Source organism: Ambystoma mexicanum, chromosome 3q (genome assembly GCF_040938575.1).
Source record: "Ambystoma mexicanum isolate Mex_15411 chromosome 3q, UKY_AmexF1_1, whole genome shotgun sequence".
Lineage (NCBI taxonomy): Eukaryota > Metazoa > Chordata > Amphibia > Caudata > Ambystomatidae > Ambystoma > Ambystoma mexicanum.
This window is the reverse complement of record NC_090926.1, coordinates 161,425,619-161,441,952: the sequence shown is the minus strand read 5'-3', so window position 1 is coordinate 161,441,952 and position 16,334 is coordinate 161,425,619. Positions and strand designations below refer to the sequence as shown.

The following is a 16,334-nucleotide window of genomic DNA, read 5'->3' as shown; positions in this document are numbered from 1 at the left end:
ATGTCCAAAATGTATGGCCAAGAGAAAGTTCCAAAACCTTGCCTTTACAAGTCTTTTAGCCTCCTCGCTAGTTTAGCTTTCAACACAAATGTTTCAAGGTTTTTCCAACAAAAAAGTCCACGAAACCCTAATCTCAAATGCCCAGCCCTAGTCTAGCAAACCAAAACAAAACAGATAGGTTATTTTGGGAGGGTACGTTCAGGGTTTACTCACAGTATGGAGCCATGTGTCATGCGTCTCAGCATTTTTTTCTCAGGCATTTACTTCAGGTCTCCCCTAGACATTGGGTTTCTTCAGCATTAAAATGTGTTTTCTCCAAGACATTTGTTTCTTCTGTATTCAGAAATCTGGGTATTTCTCCCCCACTCATTCAAGGGTCATGCGGACGATATTATGTAACCTTCGATCCAGGGATCTCTTTTCATCAGAAAACGCTTCTTCTTCTTCAGGCCTTCTTTTGCTTAGCTTAAGGACCTTTCACTAGGTCGTCCTTCCTCCCAGCAGCATACCCTTCTGGCTCTTTGAGTTAGTCCATAGTGCCTGCTGTAGACTTGCCAAGGCATGGACTATCACTTTCCAGGTGGTGGTTTCCCTGTGTAGCCTGGTAGGGTTTGGAAGTAGATAAGCTTCTCTCCAAGCTCCCCTAAGATTCTTCATTTCTTCTTTTTTCTCCTACTTTTAGAGCTCTATTTTTTTACTTGTCTCTGCCCTGGAAATTGAGTTGGTCTATTTATTGGTCTATTATAGTTTTGTTTCAGGACTTTAGATGTGTTCCTACCTCGTGTTTCCCCCAAATATATTAAAATCCTTCTACCTTACTCCCTTTGCATTAGCAAATTAGGTGATTTCCCTCAATTGTTGGCTCAGCATCTTGAAATGAGGCGCATAGCATTGCTTCCATCTTGGAATACACCTGATGCGAGTGTGCACATCCGCTGTGTTCTGCAGCCACATGGCAATGGTATGCGGCATCCTGCTGCTTCTATGCCCAATTGGGGGGTCCTTGACTGTACAAACCCTTTGCTTGGTGAGTGTGGGAACTTCTTTCCGTCTCTGAGTACTTTGCCCTTTGATTTCTTAACACTGTGCCAGTCGCACTCGGCCATGTCCTCTCATTGCAAGGAAAGGGTACATAACAATGGGGAACGGGTGATGCTGGGTACTCGGGATACAATCTGGACACTAGAGAGTTTTCGGAGCAGGTATCTGCAAATCTCCTGAGGGTGTAATATCGTGTCGTGGTTGGGTATCCTACGCCTTCCCCCATTCGGGAGGCACATCGGGTAGCAGCAGACCCAACCCAGTTCCTGTGGCTCGCCTTTTTTACGCACCAAGAAAGGGAGTTTGCTTAACCTACCCCATGCTCCAATTCTCAGCAACAATCGATGCATGCTCACACTTACCAGATCTCTCAGTAATCTTCAACCATATTTGTTGGTGTGCTAACATAATCAACTTTACATCAACACTCAGTAATCCTTCATGCACAGGCTTCCAGTTAAACCACCCATCAGTAATCCTTGGTGCATTGCACCATCGCTGTGTACTTACTTAGATTTGAACTGTTATCATATGCAGGACACAGACCTTTATGCTCAGTGAATACCATGATTTGTCATGTGCTGTCTTAGCTGCTTGCATTCTGCCATCATAAGGTACATTAAACCTCAAACAACAACTTTCAACAATCATGTGCCAAATTCTTCCTTGAATGCCTGGGTTTAGCCTCACATGCTTGGGTGCAGCTACCATTCAAATATTAGCCGCGTATACTCAGGTATTGTTATCATCTTCCAGATTCAGACTTACATGCCCGACCAAGTACTATCTTCACATGCCAAGATCAGCATTAAATGTCTAGGAAACACAAGTCTTTCTTTAGGTACTTTGCTCAGGTACAGCCTTACATATATATATATATATATATATATATATATATATATATACATATGGCCTCACAAGCCCCTGTTCATATCATCATATACCAATTGCAGCTTCATATTCTCTGGCACTGTCATTATATGTCAGGAGTTGACTCGATGTTGAGGAAGGATAGCTCAGGGGCAACGCGTTTGTCTTGGAAGCAAAACAACACAGGTTTGAATAGCGATCCCGCACTTAGAAACCACTCGCTGGTATTAAGTGCGTTATAAAAGAACAATTATAATTATATGTCCAGGTGCAGCAATCTTATCCATTGTCATTATTATCATGTGACAATACAACTGTACACAGCCAAGTCTAGGCTGGTACCAGCTGGTATGCCGAATTCAGACTCATATCCCCAAGTTCAGCCATGCCGTATCAGTATTAAGAACATATAAACCAAATAAACCAAATACAGCACTAATATGGCCAAAGACTGTCATTAGCGGGTACTACTGTCATGTGGCCAAATACGGCTTCATGTGCCCCGGAGCATTTTCGTCTTTGTTAGCCTTGCATTCGCACCACCAGAAGCCAGCCAGCCAGAATGGAAACCAAGAACTCCAAGAGAGAAAATAAACATACAACAGGCCTGTTCTTGTCACACATCCTGTTTTTGGAACATTTTACCAATTCCGTCAGGCAAGGAGGACCCAACAGCCCCACTCGTCAACGAACATCTCACCAATCACTGATCACTCCACTAAACACACCTTCTCCCCATCCGGAGATGCAGCCCTTGCCCCGCGTGCCTCCTGCCCAGCTCAAGTCCTCTGTTAGCATGGTGCCCTACTTGCAACCCCTGCGGTGTTCCCCCCGTGTACAGTGCTCTGTTGCTTTCCAGCGATGTTCATGCTTTATTAATCCCATACATACATACATACATACATACATGCGTACATACATACATACATACATGCTCATTCAGAATCTTGTATGCCCGGCACAGCCATATAATTCCAAGGTAAAGCCTAACATGCCCAGCTACAACCTCAGAGGCCGAGGTCCTCACATGCCCATCTCAGAAGCCAACATCCCTATCCAGATGTTATTGCATGGCCTGGGAATTGAGGCCTGCAGCTGCTGGAGGTCCAGTCTGGAAGAGGCAGCAGCTGAGCCCACCTCTGCTGCTTACCCTAGTTGGGGGAGGAGCTCATGCTCTTATTCCTGGCACCTCTTTACTCATCGGACAGAGAGGCCCTGGGGCCCCGGTAGATGGCCTCCGGAGACTTGCAGTATTCTGCAGGTGGCGCCTGCACGTGGAATGCCGGTACCCAGATCCCCTCCACTCAGCCTTTTTCTAGAGATTGGATTTCCCAGCAGCCAGAGATTAAGTCTCCAGGAAACAAGAAAGCATCTTTCATCACAGGTTAACATCGTTAATGCCAGCAACCTCGCCCCCTCCCACCACCCCCCTTACCCCCAAGTCACTTTACATTTACATAAAGGCACAGTCCCAAATGGCTGTTAGTTCCCGGGGAGGCTAGAGGGAAACAAACAAATATCTTACTCTCAAAAGTTGAAAAGGGGTCTTTTTTATAGGTTATATTACCAATGCCCCCCAGGACGTGATACCCCAGAGGAATATTGGAGTCCATTTTTTTAATGTTTCTAAAAATGAAGTGAGAGGAGTAAATGAAAAAGAAACTGGAGCTATATTAGCCCTTTCCCATTAAATATTCTAGTAGAGGAGAATTTAGGATTCCTATTCCAGTCCTTGGAAATGTGGGAAGTTTCTGATTTTGATGCTGAAGTGTGGACTTTTGGCAACTTTGGAGAGAAGACTAAGTGAGAGGCCACACAGTCGTCACTTACTCTTAGCCTGTATCTCACTCTGTGCTTGCATACTAACTGAGGGTGACCAGGTGACCTTTGGAGGTTCATGGGATATCAAGCCCATGTTGTTTCTAAGAGGGCATTATCCAGATGGATGGTGACTTGTATGAAGTGTTATCAGAAAGGGGATTGCTCCTTGGGAAGTTTCCACTGGGCATATTCTACAATGGCTGAGAATGCAACAGCAGAGTTTTTTCAGATCTGTTTGGCTACCACTTGAATTTCCATCCACGTGGAAGTACTCCCATATTTTAGGTTTTACTGTTTAACCTGCAATTACCATTCTCAGATGTAGTAGGACATGCCTCAAAACCCTTCTCTGCTGGTCTCTACCATTCTGGATGGCACTGCTTGGTCCTCTGTTCAAAAGGATATGAATCGGAAAAAGACCAAATGATGTAGAGCACATTAGGCCTCTTTCCTATCTTTCCACGAGTTTTAAGTTTTTGGTTTGAAGTCAAAAACGGACGAACAGATATGAAAAGAAGTCATTCCAGATTGCATTGCATTGTGGGATTACACACCTCTCCACAGCATGACACTTTAGTCGCCCAGAGACTGTTTCCCGAGGAGAGGGCTCAGTGAGTTTTTGGCAATACATTTATGTGAATGGACCCTTCACGACTATGGATAAACATTCGAAAGGCCATGAATGCAAAATACATGCCCCTCATTAGGAATATCAATACAGGTGTGTAAGATGGTCTGCTTACTATGATTGCTGCCACCCAGAGGAAGATCCTCCTTTTGCATACAGGGAGGGAGGCAAAGGTACTTGGCAGAGATGGCCCAAAGGTTCATAATTTAGGCATCTTGGAGTTTCCAACAGATTTAATTATTTCATTGGTAGGGCTTGTTTTACTGCACAATGCCCTGCCAAGTGGCTCCCAAATCCCCCGTTTATCCTGCATGGGTGTTATACCCATAATATGTGGAAGGCATCTCAACTCAAGGCGGCATCGGCCTCTCTTCCAGTTCGCAGTAAGGCCACATAGAGTGTGCAGGCCAGTGTGCCTGGAGTCCCCCGGCTGTGTCCCTCTGCTCGGGAGTTTAGAAGCAGCGCCTGTGGTTATCCAAGAACACTTCTTCATGCTGAGGATGTATTATTGCTCCTAATCACATTAAACTCAATGGGAATGTATAGCTCTCTAAGGTAAATGCCAGGGTTAGCAATGCCCAACAGTCTGAATCAGCCAAAAAGCAAGCCAACCACCCATGTTCCCCATTTCAGATCCACATGGCCGCTGGTGATGCTCAATGGGAAGTAGAGCCGATAGGTCATCAGTCTGAGTGAGACTTGTTCACTGGCCCATTTTCACGCGATAGAAGTAACAAGAAGCTGTTACTAGAGCCAAACCAGTGGAAAGGGCATAAGGCATCATCTCAAGGAGTCCCGTATCAGATGTGGGATGTGAAGCTGGACATCACTTTGATTTTCTTTTCTTGGATTCCTGCAATTATAATGTCAACATTAAAAATTAAAAATTAAAAAAATGCTTGCAATGTATGCTAAAAATCAGGGACCTGCCTCGAAATGTGCCACTTGTCATCAGATAATGTTCATGTTCATTATAAATAACTCTTGTAAGGCGCAACTCGCCCAAAGGCCTCAGTGCGCAGCAAGCCAGGGAAAGATCGCAGAGCCAGAGAGGACACCAAAATCACGAGAGCAACCTAGTCGTTAGAGTTAAAGAGAAATGTTTTAAGAGATCTCTTAAAAAGAAGTAACTCCGAACAGAGAAGTACTCAGGTCGGAAGTGAGTTCCATAGGCGAGGAGCTATAGAGTCAAAACGAGCACCTCCAAAACGAGTCAGCCTATATCGATGCTGCTCAAGTCTATTAGAGTTGCTGGAACTAAGGGAGCGGGAGATACAAGAGCGCTTGTCCATTTTCATCAAGTAGGATGGCACATTGTCAGTAAGGCACTTGGGAGTGAGAGACAACACCTTGTAAGTGATACGATGCTTAATAGGGATCCAATGAAGAGATTTACATGCCTCAGTAACATGCCTCCTTCTTGAGAGGCCGCACACAGCTCGGACGGCGTCATTTTGCACAACTTGTAAGGAGTCCAAATTGGACTTCAAGGTACCCGTCAGGAGGCAGCGTTGTCTTCAAACCTCACCAGGGTAGAAACTCAATTTGAAATGTCTAGCCAATGAGGCACACTACCAAGGCCATTTTATAGGTTTTTTTTTTTAATCAATTTTTATTATTTTATAACAAACACGTCAACCATGGTAACTCTTAGGACATACATAATCAATATCAAAACATCACATTATGCATTGTCGCTTCCTGTCCTCCCCCGTCCCTCCCCACAAACTCGAGCCATCACAGCCTCATTGTCTACATGAGCATTTTCGTGAATCTCTGTATTCCTTGACTCATCTGATTCTTCTGTATCATGATTGACCTGGTGGGGGCTTGCCATTGAGGTCACCAGCTGCCTCCAGGCTATCATGAGGCCCGCTTCCTCCTCCCCCCCTTTGGTGACAGCTTCAAACCATACCACAGTTTCTGCTTCCGCCCATCTCAATAGGTCCGCCCACCATATCTCCACTCTGGGTCTGTGGGCCGCTTTCCAGCACATTGCGATTCTGCGTTTAGCCAAAATATGAGCCAAGTCCTTCATTTTACTGATATGCTTCGAACGGCCTGGGGAAATTCTCGAGCATGCAAGCCCAAGCAGATCCTACGTCCAGTACCACTCCCCCACCAGCCATTTTCATCTTTATTTCCTCCCAGAATCTGTCAACCTCAGGGCAGGCGCAGAACATGTGTAGTAGTCCTGCCTCCTCCTCCCCGCACCTGGGGCATTTTTGTACAGCCGAGCCTCCAAACCTAGCTATTCTACTGGGAGTCAGGTAAGCTCTATGAGTGACATACAGCTGGATCTGCTGGAGTCTCGCATCCCGGGACACCTTTTTATGGTACCTTTGGGCTCTATCCCACTGTCCCTCTGTCATGGGTTCCCCACCTCCTCCTCCCAGTCATGCCTCAATTGGAGCAGCTCCTTCCCCGTGTTCGCCCTCAGAAGCTCATATATCCTAGATATTTCGTGCCCACCCTCCGAGACATCATACATCGTTTCTAGGGAGGCATCGGGTTCTTCCTCTAGCACAGTCTCAGGCCACCTCTCTCTCACCTTTTTCATGAGCCTGGTATAAGTAATAAATTGGCCTCTATGCACCCCTGTCTCATCCTGCAGCCTCTGGAATCCCAACGCCTCCCCCTCCTGCCATATATCTCCAAGGTTGGCCAATCCCACTGGTTCCCTGTACCTACGGACCGCTTCGAACAATTGGGAGTCGTCCCCGCATAGCAGCACCAGCGGGGCCTGCTTGGAAAGCAGATCTGGGTCACCCACCGTTCTCCATGTCCTGCGCCATACTTCCCAGCCCAGCTTCAATAATCTCCCCATCTTTGCCATTTTAGTTTTGCGCAGCCATACTGTCTCCCTCAAAAAGTAAGGAGCTGATTCACCTTGCAAAAGCCTAGCTTCTGCCGAGTCTTCTACAGACAACCACCTAGCCACATACAACAACTGTCCTGCCATGTAATACAGCTCAAAATTTGGTAGGTTTATGCCCCCCTTATCACATGTGTTCTGTAGTTTCCACAGGGCCACCCTATTTCTGGAGTTGCCCCATAAAAAGCCCCTGCACATGCCATGAAGTTTCACAAAAAAGCGTTTGGGGATTAAATACGGGACATTCACAAAAAAGTGCAAGAGTCTGGACAAGACCACCATTTTGAGTAGAGCTGCTCTCCCCATCATGGCTAGGGGTAATTTAGACCAGAACACCATGCTATTCTTACCTCCCTCCATCGCCTTCTCTGTGTTATGTTTGTGCTCTGTCTCTATATTGTGGTAAACATTTACACCCAGATAACAAAGTCACGGTCTGCCAGGGTATCTGCAAGACGGTCAGCCTCTCCAATGGGGTGCTCTTGTACCTTCCCAGGGGGAACAAACTGGACTTCCCGGGGTTCACCGATATGCCCGAGAGGGTGGCGTAACGACCCATCACCTCCAACACATATTGCAGGTTCTCCTCCGGGTAGCTCAAGTAGAGAAGCACATCATCTGCATACAATGATATCAGCTGTGTGCCCCCTGTCGTGTGGATCCCCACCTCCCCGTATTGTTGCCGCAGGCATATTGCCAGCGGCTCTAATGCCAGGATGTATAACATTGGTGACCAGGGGCATCCCTGTCTGGTCCCCCTGCTAAATTGCCATTTATCTGAGATTGTGGTTCCGGTTTTGACTCTCGCCGTCGGGGTACTATATAACATCTGGACCCATCTAATATATCCTGGTCCCATCCCGTATCCTTTCAGAGTCGCTTTCAACCACGGCCACCGCACTGAATCAAAAGCTTTCACTGCGTCCAACGACACGATAGCCAGCTCGCTCGAGTCTCCCTCAGTTTGGTCAATAATATGGTGTAGCCTCCTGTGGTTATCTGTGATATTTCTACCGGGGACATAGCCCGTTTGGTCTGGGTGTATCAATTTGCCAATTACCCTCTTCAACCTATTGGCTACTACTGCTGTGAGTATCTTACTATCCTGATTGAGCATAGACAAGGGCCTGTAGGATCTGCATTCCGTGTCTGGTTTGCCTTGTTTCAGGAGCGGAATGATCACCGTCTCGCGGGGGGACGCCAGCAGTTCCCCCCGCTCATATGCTTCATTAAACATGGCCAGCAGCGGCAGGAGTAGCTCCTGCTTCTACGTTTCATAAAACTCGTTGGGTAACCCATCCGCCCCAGGCGCTTTACATGTGGGCAGGTGTTGGATCACCGCCTCCAGTTCGTCCACGGTGATGGGGACGTCCAGGTCCGCTCGCTCTAGGTCATCCAAGGTGGGCAGCCCTATGTCCTCTATCGTATCTAGTATATCTTGACTCATATCCTCTCCGGTGTCCTCGTATAATCGTCTGTAATACTTGAGGAATTTACCCCTTCCTGGGTATTATGGATTTGACCCTCCGCGTCCCTGACCTCTCTGATCACCGAGTGGGGGGTCTCATTCTTGAATAACCAAGCCAATAACCTTCCCGGCTTATCCCCCCCAGCATGCAGCCTCTCCGTGTATTTCTTATAGTTCAGTTTGCATAATCTGTCCCAAAGTTCACTACAAGCTAGCTGTAAGTCCTTTATTTTAGCCCTGTTCGCACGGGTGGTTCCCTCATTTCGTATCAGGTCCTCTAGCTCTCTTTCTGTCTCTTGCAGTTCCCGCTCAATACCCCCTTGGAGCCCTTTGGATTTAGATATTGCTACTCGCCGCACCACCACCTTGAATGCCTCCCATACTGTTCCCACCGAACTTACACTGCCCATATTAATTTCAAAGTATTCCTCGATGGCCTCCCTCAGATCCTCTCGGAAGCCCGCATCCTGTAGAGCCTCAGTCCTGAGCCTCCACGTCGGGATCCGTACCCTGGGGGGTTGATGTCGCCACTCTATGACCAAAGGCGAATGGTCAGAAAGTACCCAGGCTTTGTATTCCGCCCCCACCATTTATCCCACTATCTCGGCAGATGCGAACACGTAATCTAGCCTTTTGTGCAGGTCGTGTGGCGCTGCATAGTGCGAGTATTGCCTATCCGTTGGGTGTAGCCTTCTCCACACATCCTCTAGGTCCATCAACAGCGTCCTCAGCGCTTCAGCTGCTGGCGCCGACTTTTCTAACTTGTCATCTGACCTATCTATCCTGGGGTTCAGAGTGCAATGACAGTCCCCCGCCACCCGCCAGGGGGCTAATTTTACTATATAAAGACCTAATATATACTGCTGTATCATGGTTAGGGGCATACAAATTTATGATATTCACTTCTCTGTTCTCCAGGACTCCCGCCACCACCACCATTCTGCCTTCCGGGTCTATTGCCAAGCTAAGCAGCTGAAAAGGTACATGCGGTGCCACCCATGTAATCACCCCTCTTGCATATGCCGAATATGTGGCCCCCATGACCATAGCCCTCCATTTCCTCCTGATCACCTCCAACTTCTCCTTGGTGAGGTGGGTTTCTTGTAGCAGAGCTATGTCAATCCGCATCCTCTTTAGGTACATCATCACCTTGTTACGTTTTAGATAGCTATTAAGGCCCCGCACATTCCAGGTCACAATTCTGAGATTACCCGATGCCATTGATTTGTTCGTCATTTCCCTGTAGGCTCACACACAAACTAAAACTCCCCAAAACTATATACACCACAAACTTCCCCTCCCCCCCACCCACCTCCCCACCCACACCCAACAACACCCCCCCAACCATTGCCCAGCTCCATCCCTGGATCTCAGGCACCCCCACATCTAGCCCTGCCGAGCAAGTCTATACTCAGGGCTCAGCAGGGTAAAGTCACCCTAATGGCTACTTAACTACCAATCTCGGGGATAGGTTGCTACCATCCCATTGCTCCTACTACCCATACTATCACACATGATTTTAATGCTATTTAGTTCCAGCATGCAGTTGATAATCTATATTCCAGTCCAGCCAGAGCACAAGGTCCAAGGGCTACAAATTCACTCAAATCTCCCGTGTTCCCGAAACAAGTCCACCTTCCCACTTATCCCCTTAATGTCCATGGCACCGACTCCTCACTTGTCACGCTCAAGGCGATCTCAGTCAGCCTCCTGTTCCGGGCAGCCCTGCAGGTCCAGCCACAACGCCGCCTCCTCCGGAGTGTCGAAAAAAGCGCCTTGCTCTTATGCAGCACCTTTAGCCTCGCCGGGTACAGAAGCATATATTTGATGCCCGCAGCACGTAGCCTCCTCTTGACGGCCAGGTAACTATACCTTTGCCTCTGCACCAGCATCGTATAATCCGGGTACGCTGTGATATTGGTGGATGCTCTCTCAATTGTCCCGCCCTTACGGAAATATTCCAGGATCTTCTCCCTGTCTTTGTAATTCAGGATCCTTGCGATTATTGGCCTCGCCGGAGCTCCAGGTCGTGGCCTCCTCATCAAGGCCCAATGGGCCGGCTCAACAGTAAACCCCTGTGAGAGTTTTTCTGCTCCTATCCCCTGGAGGATCATGTTCTCTACATAGTCCGTGGGGTCATGGCCTTCCTCCCCCTCGGGCAGGCCGACCACACGTATGTTATTCCTCCTCGCTCTTCCTTCCGCCTCCTCCACTCGATTTTCAAGGTTGCCGACCTGCTGTTTTAGCACATGGACCTCCTTTGCATTGCTCGTGCTGACCTCTGTGTTGACTTTCGCTGCTTTTTCCAGGCCACTTGTTCTCTCCGCCAATGCACGGACATCTTGACGCAGCAGGGTAACTTCGATTCCCACAGCTTCAATTTTATTTTCCAGGGCCGTCCGCAACTCTGCCATCGCTGTGCCCCATTTGGTGCTCAAATCCGTTATGACCGCCAGGACCTGACAGTTATCTCCTTCTGCGGCACCATCAGCGGAGGCCGCGGCCGTGCTTTGCGCCGCTGTCGTGTGGGTTCGCTGCGTTTTCGCAAAGACCTCCATTGTGGATTGTTTGGATTTGGCTCTCAGTCCTTTCACAGACACCTCGCGATTCCCAATCGTATCTGGTCCCCACACTGCGATGCTGATGTGTCGTGCTCTGGTCCCTCAAACGCTAGGGCGCTAGTTGCGGCGGGTTGCATTGTGCTGTGTTGTGCGGCAATGTATTCAAATGGGCTGTCTTCTCCCATGAATTCCTGCTGCACACAATCATCCACGCGCCATCAATGTACTTCGAGGTGCCACACAGAACTCAACAGCTGCTCACCTTCTTTGCAATGGCCTAGTCACATGTAGGTTTTACCAGACTGGGGTATGTCCTGGTAATAGAGTGTTACACACTCGCATGTCTCAGCCATGTCAGCTGCCGGGCACGGCTGCAAATGTCTTTACTCCAATCCATGGCTGTCGCCCGATACAGTGACTGCATGAGAGGGCCGGCAGCTTTGTTTCGCTGCTGCGTCCTGCTAGATCCCTTTGTTCTCTGGGAGCGCCGCCATTTTGGTGTTTTCGTCCGCGGCCGCTCCCCAGGATACTATGTGTCCGTTCGGCAGTTTCCAGTTTCCCGCGAGCCGCTCACACGCTCACGTTCTTCCCGGCACCTTCCCACACGCTTGTGTGTGTTTTGCTTCCAGATTCAAGTGGAATACATGCGTTTGTTGAACGGATCAGGATGTCGGAGCACACGGGGCTTACAGCCTATTCCATGGCTGTCCAAGTCACGCCCCAAGGCCATTTTATAGGTGTTCCTTCAGAGAGGGCAGTTTTAATCAAGACAGCGTTAAGCTTGATCTTCAGTTTCAACGTATCCCTATATTTGGTACCATTCAACCATTGTTAGAGCGTGAAGTTTCACCATAATAAGCAGATCTACATGCTTGTCCGCAGGTAAATTACCTGTGACGGAAATGTTTGCATGGGAAATGTACGCAATACAAAATGTTTGCACATTTCCCATGCAAACATTTCCATTACAAAACCATACAAACATACACACCACCACCCACACCCCCACCATACCCCCACCACCCTACTTTCCTTTCCTTCGTGCTGTCTCCCTGCAGCATTGGTTCCCTTTCACTTCCGTGATCGAGAACCGGCACCGCATGGTCCTTTTCTTTTTGGCTTTTTTTTTTGCTGTCAGGTATGCTGCGGTGTGTCCCCCTCAACCCCCGCTCACTATACTGTACAGTCTAGTGAGTGGGGTGTTGCAGGGGACAACCTCGCAGTCCGTGGCCTTTTTTTCCTGTCGAGAGAGCTGCAGGGGTGTCCCGCGCAACCCCCGCTCACTATACTGTACAGTCTAGTGAGCAGGGTGTTGCAGGGGACAAACCTGAACCACCCCCCCCCCGCAGCCTTTTTTTTTAAAAAAAAGATTTCAGCCCGACCCCACCAAAAGACCTAAACACATACCACGAAAAGTACGAATTTTGGTAGTTAGAACTTTTCGTGATGTGTGTTTTAGGTCTTTTGGTGAGGTTGGTCATTTCGGGTTAGGTAATTTCGTCCTAACCCTAATCAGTCACTTTGTTAAATTAAATATTACTTCTTTAATTAAACAGTCATGTTTGCTGGGGCTGACATGAAATGTTGTCCCCTGGAAGACATAACTGCATCAAGGACAACTGCACACCAATCTAGTTATGAAAGCAGCCAGAGCAGGCCACTAGTATAGTGATGATTTAAGCAAACGTAGTAAAGGGAAAAATACATACTAACGCATTGAACGAAAGAGGTGTATAAAGGCAGACACTTTCAAGCACATATGCCATGTCCAGTTTGATCATCAGAAAGCAGATTTTATTTGGAACTTGCGATGCGCTACATTTCGAGGTACTAAAATATATCTCCATTTTGCAGTAATAGATCTTCTTTGGTCATCTCTTCTCCTCTGAGTCCTTCTGCCACAACATTCAGTGCCTTGGAACCCACTCTGAATTCTACCCTTGAGACTGGGCCTGCTGTTTCATCACACATCGAGAATGATTCCACATCAACAAATGAAGACGCTGGGTCAACCTCGTCCGAGGTCAGCGAAGCACAAGAATTCGGTGTACCTACTGAGGGAATCCGTCCCTGCGAAGCATCAGAAGAGCCAGTTGATGGCCATGCACAACCATCAGAAGAACACTCTGATATGTCTAACGCCTCAGATGAGCAAGTTAGATTAGGCCTATTATCATCCGGAGCAGATATGGACCCCTGCCAGTTGGGGAAAGACCAAGTATCCTCAGAGCCATCAGGAATAAATATCGCACTATTGTCTGATGCTTTAATGGAACCCATCCAACCACAAGACGAACAAGGCAAGTCACCATCCAGCCAATCACAGCTAAAGGTTAAAGTGCCTTCCGGGTCATTAGGGGAAGATGAGGAAGCTTCCACAACACCAGAAGCTCCTTCTCAGCTCTCAAAAAGAGAGGTTACAGTGCACTCCAAGACATCCAAAGTACAAGTGATAGAACCCTCTCGACTGCCAGAAGAACAAGTGGAAGCATGTTCAAAAGCATCACAGCAACACGAGGCTGTATCAACTGGGCCATCTAAAGAAGGGCGGAACCATTCACAATTATCAGAAGGGCAAGAAATGCCATCTATGATATCAGAAAAAGAAGCAAACGTACAGGATGAATCTTCCAAAAAAAAACAACCTTCAGAAGAACAAATTGAAAGAAATTTGAAACCATTAAACCAACAAGTGCCTTCACCTTCAGAGAAAAGGAAAGAACAGTCTGTAGAAGTAGAACACAATAATGCTCCTTCTGTGCCACCTGGAGGAATTGTACTGGAACAGTCTGAATCCTCCAAAAAGCAAGTCAACAACCCATGTGCACCATTGGAAGAACAATGTACAGGAGAACCCCTTTATAAAACCTCCCATGAAATGTCAGAGTCGCAAGATGCATCTTCTATATTGACCAACAAAACTGCCTCCATGGGCTCTTCTCAGCAAATGGCACTTGTTGAGACTCTTCCATCTGATGCCACCTTGGACAAGTATGCAGAAGCAGAGCGCAAAGTCGGACATTCTCAGACTAAAAGCAACCAGGAAGGTGAAGCAAGGAGTGATAGGACCGACGACGAGGCAATACGTCAACTCAACTAGTTGACCCATGAACAGGTATGAGAAAGGGAAAGCCTCCTTTTAATGTTTGTGAAGTTTAAAATGTATCGTGGGGAGTGCATAGTGCAGGAATCTGCAATCTGCGGCTTCTCAGATTTTTTGGACTACAACTTCCATGATCCATCACCATTGACTCTGTGGGTTAAGATGAATGGGAGTTGTAGTCCACAACATCTAGATAGCCGGAGGTTTCAGACCCCTGGTATAGCGAAGATGTCAAATATAACAACAGATGCTGTTATTTTCTATGTGTTGGCAACATGTAAGAATATGTCAGACAAAAAAAGACAAACAAAATAGCAACATTGAAAAAGGTGCATAAATACTGTCCATATAAATGTGCACACAATACAAATATCAATCTACTAATCTTATAAATGAAAGGAACTATTAAATACTGAGCCGAAACACTTGCTTGTCTTGCTGTTAAACATCAAAAACTATCTTAAAGACACAGCTCTTCATGTATACAAGAAGAAAATGTGCTTTGATTTGGAAAAGGGCAACAGGAAGAGCCCTCCTTACCACCCCTTTGTTTGTAGTAGCCACGTTTTACATTGATTTCTCTTTCACTTGTTCCTCACAGTCACTGCTCTCTCCCACTCTTGTCGATTCCACCTCTTTAACATGCGTACAACGAGGACCATTCTCTCGTTTAAAGCTACCAAGCTGCTTGTTTCTTCTCTTGTCTTCTCACACCTTTTCTACTGCTGTTCTCTTCTCGTTGGCCTTCCTGCTTCTCATCTTACCCCGCTGCGCTCTGTATCTAATTCCTTTTGTAAGTCTCCTTTGTTCCCTGTCCTCTTGGGAATCTATTTCTCCAGCTCTTGCGTCACTTCATTGGCTCCCTTGAATTTCCTCTGCCTGGTCTTCAAATCTCTCCATAATCTGGTTCCTCCCTATCGCGCCACACTAATATCTTTCCATTCTCCTCTGCGATCCTTAGATCCTTACACTCTGAGCCCTTGTTTCTTCTTACCGTTCCTCATCCTCCCTGTGCTTCCTATCGCTTTCGTACCTTCTCCCTGTTGGTACCTTTTCATTGGAGCGCTCTTCCTCTTCCATGTTCCGTTCGTGTCTTAAGGACCATCTTCTTTCTCTCTAATTTGCTCAACCGTTGTGTTTCATGACTTTTACAGTGTGCAAAGCGCGTTGGCATAAAAGCACTATATAAATGCAAATAAAATCAAATAAATAAATAGTAAACTTTCTCCCCACTTATCCCTTACTAATTTGGAACTATATCAAATAACTCTATATTTTTACTGTCTTCATTGTGCACTCTTTATTTGGGCAACTCGATATTCCTTACACTTTATTTTTGTTATTATCATATCAAATTAATATAATATTTTATTAAATATAAATATAATCTCCAGTCTTACGTCATATTTTAAAATGCATTTGATTTTTCATTACATTCCTAGTACTTTGAAATGCTTCAAAAAGTAAACGAAGTGTTTTGGATCCAGGTTTCTGAGGCCAACCCTGGCTAAGCATCCCAAATGAAAGCTTTGGGTATGGCCTACACCCAGTGGTCGAAGTGTATGGAAAGAAGTAGTGGAACTATGTTCCCTGCTGGCTTCCCCCACTCCCCACAAACCCCATTGCCACGCCTCCTCCCACGCACAATACAAACCCCCAAACACATGCGCCTCCTGTTTAAGGGAACGTTCAGTGCAGGACATGTTTCAACTTCCTCCTACACTTTCATTTTAAAACGAAACCATTCCGGAATGGTTCCTTTTTAAAACAAAAGTATAGGAACAGTAAAACGTAATAAAAAAAGTATAGGAGCACAGCTCCTACCCGACCCCCCCCCCCCCACCCCCACTTCGACCACTGCCATCACCTATTTACAACTAGTAATCAGGGTAAAAGCAAACAGACCTAGTAAGTATTCACACTAAGAGGCAGATTTTTAAAAAGGAGCGCAAATGAGAAAAGCAGAG

General features: G+C 46.9%; 1 protein-coding gene across 1 annotated transcript in view; it reads left to right on the top strand.

The window, feature by feature from the left end:
• BIN2 (bridging integrator 2) overlaps window positions 1–16,334 on the top strand; it is a 429,928-nt gene that overhangs the window by 411,727 nt on the left and 1,867 nt on the right. Inside the window, exon 10 of the mRNA XM_069653398.1 lies at window positions 13,119–14,379. Coding sequence (XP_069509499.1) covers window positions 13,119–14,364 — 1,246 coding nt within the window. The 3' untranslated portion in view covers window positions 14,365–14,379. The remainder of the gene's footprint in view (window positions 1–13,118; window positions 14,380–16,334) is intronic.